Source organism: Oncorhynchus keta, chromosome 23 (assembly GCF_023373465.1).
Source record: "Oncorhynchus keta strain PuntledgeMale-10-30-2019 chromosome 23, Oket_V2, whole genome shotgun sequence".
NCBI lineage: Eukaryota > Metazoa > Chordata > Actinopteri > Salmoniformes > Salmonidae > Oncorhynchus > Oncorhynchus keta.
In genome coordinates, this window is record NC_068443.1 from 11491235 (window position 1) to 11497711 (window position 6477).

The 6477-nt window shown below is 41.3% G+C and overlaps 1 protein-coding gene across 1 annotated transcript in view; it reads left to right on the forward strand.

Moving 5' to 3' along the window:
• The window catches only part of LOC118372514 (uncharacterized), a 46129-nt gene extending 40067 nt beyond the window's left edge, over nt 1-6062 (forward strand). The window contains exons 21-25 of the mRNA XM_052477401.1: nt 2203-2493; nt 2947-3059; nt 3395-3647; nt 3807-3860; nt 4001-6062. Coding sequence (XP_052333361.1) covers nt 2203-2493; nt 2947-3059; nt 3395-3647; nt 3807-3860; nt 4001-4296 — 1007 coding nt within the window. The 3' untranslated portion in view covers nt 4297-6062. The remainder of the gene's footprint in view (nt 1-2202; nt 2494-2946; nt 3060-3394; nt 3648-3806; nt 3861-4000) is intronic.
• Nucleotides 6063-6477: the final 415 nt, after the last annotated feature.

Below are 6477 nucleotides of genomic sequence, written 5' to 3' on the forward strand. Positions count from 1 at the left end.
TACAGTCACCTTATTGTACAGTCACCTTATTGTACAGTCACCTTATTGTACAGTCACCTTATTGTACAGTCATCATATTGTACAGCTATCTTATTGTACAGCCATCTTATTGTACAGCCATCTTATTGTACAGTCATCATATTGTACAGCCATCTTATTGTACAGTCACCTTATTGTACAGTCACCTTATTGTACAGTCACCTTATTGTACAGCCATCTTATTGTACAGCCATCTTATTGTACAGCCATCATATTGTACAGTCATCATATTGTACAGTCATCATATTGTACAGCCATCTTATTGTACAGCCATCTTATTGTACAGTCATCATATTGTACAGCCATCTTATTGTACAGTCACCTTATTGTACAGTCACCTTATTGTACAGTCACCTTATTGTACAGCCATCTTATTGTACAGCCATCTTATTGTACAGTCACCTTATTGTACAGCCATCTTATTGTACAGTCACCTTATTGTACAGTCATCAAATTGTACAGTCATCTTATTGTACAGCCATCTTATTGTACAGCCATCTTATTGTACAGTCACCTTATTGTACAGTCACCTTATTGTACAGCCATCTTATTGTACAGTCATCAGATTGTACAGTCATCTTATTGTACAGTCACCTTATTGTACAGTCACCTTATTGTACAGCCATCTTATTGTACAGTCACCTTATTGTACAGTCATCAGATTGTACAGTCATCTTATTGTACAGTCACCTTATTGTACAGTCATCAGATTGTACAGCCATCTTATTGTACAGTCACCTTATTGTACAGTCATCTTATTGTACAGTCACCTTATTGTACAGTCATCAGATTGTACAGCCATCTTATTGTACAGTCACCTTATTGTACAGTCATCTTATTGTACAGTCACCTTATTGTACAGTCATCAGATTGTACAGTCATCATATTGTACAGTCACCTTATTGCACAGCCATCTTATTGTACAGTCATCAGATTGTACAGTCACCTTATTGTACAGCCATCTTATTGTACAGTCATCAGATTGTACAGTCACCTTATTGCACAGCCATCTTATTGCACAGTCATCTTATTGTACAGTCACCTTATTGTACAGTCATCAGATTGTACAGTCATCATATTGTACAGCCATCTTATTGTACAGTCACCTTATTGCACAGCCATCATATTGTACAGCCATCTTATTGTACAGTCACCTTATTGTACAGTCATCTTATTGCACAGCCATCTTATTGCACAGTCATCTTATTGTACAGTCACCTTATTGTACAGTCATCAGATTGTACAGTCATCTTATTGTACAGCCATCTTATTTTACAGTCACCTTATTGCACAGCCATCTTATTGTACAGTCACCTTATTGCACAGCCATCTTATTGTACAGTCACCTTATTGCACAGCCATCTTATTGTACAGCCATCATATTGTACAGTCACCTTATTGCACAGCCATCTTATTGTACAGTCATCAGATTGTACAGTCACCTTATTGTACAGTCACCTTATTGTACAGTCATCAGATTGTACAGTCACCTTATTGTACAGCCATCTTATTGTACAGTCATCAGATTGTACAGTCACCTTATTGCACAGCCATCTTATTGTACACTCACCTTATTGCACAGTCACCTTATTGTACAGTCACCTTATTGCACAGCCATCTTATTGTACAGTCATCTTATTGTACAGTCACCTTATTGTACAGTCATCAGATTGTACAGTCATCAGATTGTACAGTCATCATATTGTACAGCCATCTTATTGTACAGTCATCATATTGTACAGTCATCAGATTGTACAGCCATCTTATTGTACAGTCACCTTATTGTACAGTCATCATATTGTACAGTCATCATATTGTACAGTCATCATATTGTACAGCCATCTTATTGTACAGCCATCTTATTGTACAGTCATCATATTGTACAGTCATCATATTGTACAGCCATCTTATTGTACAGTCACCTTATCGTACAGACATATTGATCATTGAGTAGTGATAGTTTTCCTTGGTCTTGGGAGGATAACTCATCTTAGAGCCTCTCTCTCAATTGATATTTTCTTGATTCCTGACATTTTCCCTCCTCATCTCTTCATCAAACAGGAGAGGAAGGTCAGAAAGGAAGGAACATGTTTAGATCTGTATATAGGTATTTGTTGACGTTTTGTTCAAAGTCTGACAGTTTGTCCTTCCCCTTTTCTGTAGCTCCCTGTCCCCCAGAGACCATGGCAGTGACCATGTTCCCCATGCAGAACCAGACCCAGTTTTTGCGTGCTTCCTGGACCCATGTGAACTGTCCCATCGTCCAATACCTGCTGGAGGTGACCGGGAGCATCCTGGGAGACAGCCAATCCCTGTTCGAGCTGTCTTCCTATTGGACCAGCTCCAGCTTCTTTGAGCTGCTCCTCCCCTGTGGCTCGTCCTATAGCGCGACAGTGAGGAGCAGGAACTTTGCAGGCGACAGCGCCCCCTCTGCGGCCATCACTGGAATCACAGGTACAGCAAGAGGCCTAACGTGGGACATAGAGTTAGATAGAGGACTCATAACTCAGAGGACTCATAACTCATAGATTTAGATAGAGGACTCATGCATGTATCTGTTCCATTATGTGTGACAGCAGCTACATTTTAAAGCAGTCCATTTTCTTATTATTTTGTCTCTCAATCTATCTCTATGGCATAACACATTTCACACCAAAATCCGACGTGCATCATCATGTGTTAAAGTCATGAGACATAAAAAACATGAGCTGGTGCACACCCAGAGAAAATGATTTTATGTCGAGGTGCTGACTAACGGCGAATAAACTAAGCTATAAAAATAAGAGTTGCACACTTCATATATAAAGGTTGGTAAATCACCAACGTTTCAGCATCACTGTGTCTTCTTCAGGGTGCCTTCTTCAGGGTGTCTTCTTCGGGGTGCCTTCTTCAGGGTGCCTTGTTCAGGGTACCTTCTTCAGGGTGCCTTCTTCAGGGTGCCTTCTTCAGGGTTTCTTCTTCAGGGTGTCTTCTTCGGGATGCCTTCTTCAGGGTGCCTTGTTCAGGGTGCCTTCTTCAGGGTGCCTTGTTCAGGGTGTCTTCTTCAGGGTGTCTTCTTCAGGGTGCCTTCTTCAGGGTGCCTTCTTCAGGGCACTGTGATGCCGAAACGTTGGTGATTTACCCAATAGATTACTGGGAGTTTATATATGGAGTGTGCAACTCTTTATATTTATGGCTCATAGTCATAACATAACATTACTAGGACCCAGAGTTTTTCCTGGTGAGGTCATATAGACCTTGCCCTAAACATAACATAACTCAACCATAACCATAACTCTAACCATAGCATTCCGTGTCTCCAGCCCCTTGCCCTAAACATAACATAACTCAACCATAACCATAACTCTAACCATAGCATTCCGTGTCTCTAACCTCTTGCCCTCCACCGGTGGTGACCTACAGTGGTTCCAACTCCTCGGCCACCATCTCGTGGAATGGTTCTGTCTACGCCACCATGTATACAGTGTATGACATCAGTGGCGTGGTGCGGACCCAGGTGTGCAGCACGGTACAGCTGTCCTGTTCCCTGGCCAACCTGGACTACAACAACCTGGAGGTTACCGCTAGCAACACTGCCGGGGAGAGCGACCCCACCAGGGAAATAACAGGTAGGAACCAACCGAGACGGTTGTGTTTGAAAATGTTATCGAAATAGGCAGAAGCCAGTCTCTTAATATGATGTTAATCAATGTCTCTTAATATGATGTTAATCAATGTCTCTTAATATAATGTTAATCACTGTCTCTTAACATGGTTCCCATCTACAGTGCATCACTTGAAAAGGAGAGATCTCAGTGAAGAAGAGATGATCTCAGAGAAGGGTGCGTTAAGCTCTGCTCTACTTCATACTCTATGATACAGGAGAGCAACGTTACAAACTGAAAAGTGGTTTTAATAACAAATCAATTCTAATAAATAATTCAGTTCATAATCAGACCACTCTCCTTGCCTCCTTCATCAGGTCTGTCCATGCCCGAGGTGCAGGTCACCGTGGAAACCCTAAACGTCCTCCTAGTGGAGTGGTCCCGCGTGAAGGGGGCGGCCTACTACACCCTGGTGGTCCGAGAGCAGAGTTCTCACCCCCGCTACGCCAGCCGCTCCCAGATACTGACCGTGTACGGCGAGAGCTCCATCGTCACTGACCTCAACCCTTCCTCCACTTACTGCCTATCTGTGTCTGCCCAGACAGAGGCCAGCAAGGGGCCCGACTCAGAGCCTGTGTGTGTGGAGACTGTGGCACCTGCAGTCAAGATGTGAAGGGGGGTTCTGGACTGAAGAAAAGAAGTAGAGCCATGAATGTATCTGAATATAAGGCTCTAATCATGGGTATCACAGAACGAGAATGTAATACAGTCTCTGGATCTTTTGGTGCCAACATGGGCACGGCAACCCACAAGCAATTGTTCAATCTCAAATCAGTCTGCTTTACTCTGTAAAACTAAGGTCTCCTTTGGGAAAGTGGTCTTCTAACTTCCTGGTTAAACGTAAAAGCGACAGTATGGCTCTGGTCGGCGTTACAGGGCCGATGGTAGTATGTATTGTATTGTCACTGCAGACAGCTGAATGCTATAGCTCAGTGTTTCCCAACTCGTCTTCCAGTACCTCCAGCAGTACACGTTGGCGTTCTAGCCCTCGACAAATGCACCTTATTCCTTGCGGGATTTATGATTAGTTGACAAGTTGATTCGGGTGTGCTTGTCCAGGGTAACAATACAAATGTGTTCTGTTGGTTGTACTGGAGTTTCAGGGTTGGGAAACACTGTTATAGCGGACCGTAATGTTTTCTAAATTGTCCATATTTTTTTTAAAGGTTTGGGGTAGCTTTGTCTGCGGTGTGATGGTTGAGATATCGTATCCAAAGTGGTGATTTCCTATCTCTTTGCCTGTTGTATCAAGTAGTAGAACATATTTGTATGACTTGTGAGAAACGACCTGTGAAGTATACTATTCCTAACACATCATCCTCATCCTCCATGCTGAAGTTGGTGAAATCAAAGCTCAAACATTCTAGTTTTTGTGTAATTTTTACAATACCTTCAACAAGTTAATTTGAATGACTTGTTTTATATGCATCTTTCCTTTTTAATACTTATGTATACTGAACAAAAATATAAATGCAACATGCAACAATTTCAACAATTTTACTGAGTTACAGTGAATATAAGGAAATCGGTCAATTTAAATAAATTCATAAGGCCCTAATCTATGGATTTCACATGCACAGGCCCACCCACTTGGCAGCTAGGCCCACCCAATCAGAATTAGTTTTCTCCCACAAAAGGGCTTTATGACAGACAGAAATACTCCAGTTTCATCAGCTGTCCAGGTGGCTGGTCTCAGACAATCCTGCAGGTGAAGAAGCCAGATGTGGAGTTCCTGAGCTGGCGTGGTTACACGTGGTCTGCGGTTATGAGTTCGGTTTGACATACTATCAAATTCTCTAAAACGAAGTTGGAGGTGGCTTATGGTAGAGAAATTAACACATTTCAAACAGCTCTGGTGGACATTCCTGCAGTCAGCATGCCAATTGCATGCTCCTTCAAAACTTGAGACATCTGTGCACATTTTTAGAATGGCCTTTTAATGGTTTAATCAGCTTATTGATATGCCACACCTGTCAGGTGGATGAAATCTTTTGGCAAACGAGAAATGCTCACAAACAGCAATGTAAACAAATTTGTGCACAAAATATGAGAAATAAGCTTTTCGTGGGTATGGAACATTTATGGGATATTTTATTACAGATCATGAAACTTGGGACCAAAACTTTACATGTTGCGTTTATATTTTTGTTCAGTATATATGAGAAAGTATATGTATCTTTATTGAAGAGTAATATATCTGGCTGTATTTTCAATAACAGATGATTTGTAATGTACTGTGCCATTTTCTTGACTATCTTTATCAAGAGAAACAGTCAGACAAAAATGATCAAAATGTACAACTTTTCCACTTTCATTAATTCAAATTCATTGTCATTCAGGACAAAATAGAATATAGAAAATACTCATATCTCCCTTTCATTGATGTCGATACTTATGGTTTATTTCTAATGGGGACAATGAACAACGGAGTATGATGCACTTCATTACATGGTAGTCCGTCATTTAGCAGACACTACGGTAGTCCATTATTCAGTCATTTAGCAGACATTACGGTAGTCTGTTATTCAGTCATTTAGCAGACACTACGGTAGTCCATTATTCAGTCATTTAGCAGACATTACGGTAGTCCATTATTCAGTCATTTAGCAGACACTACGGTAGTCCATTATTCAGTCATTTAGCAGACACTACGGTCGTCCATTATTCAGTCATTTAGCAGACACTACGGTAGTCCATTATTCAGTCATTTAGCAGACACTACGGTCGTCCATTATTCAGTCATTTAGCAGACACTACGGTAGTCCATTATTCAGTCATTTAGCAGACATTACGG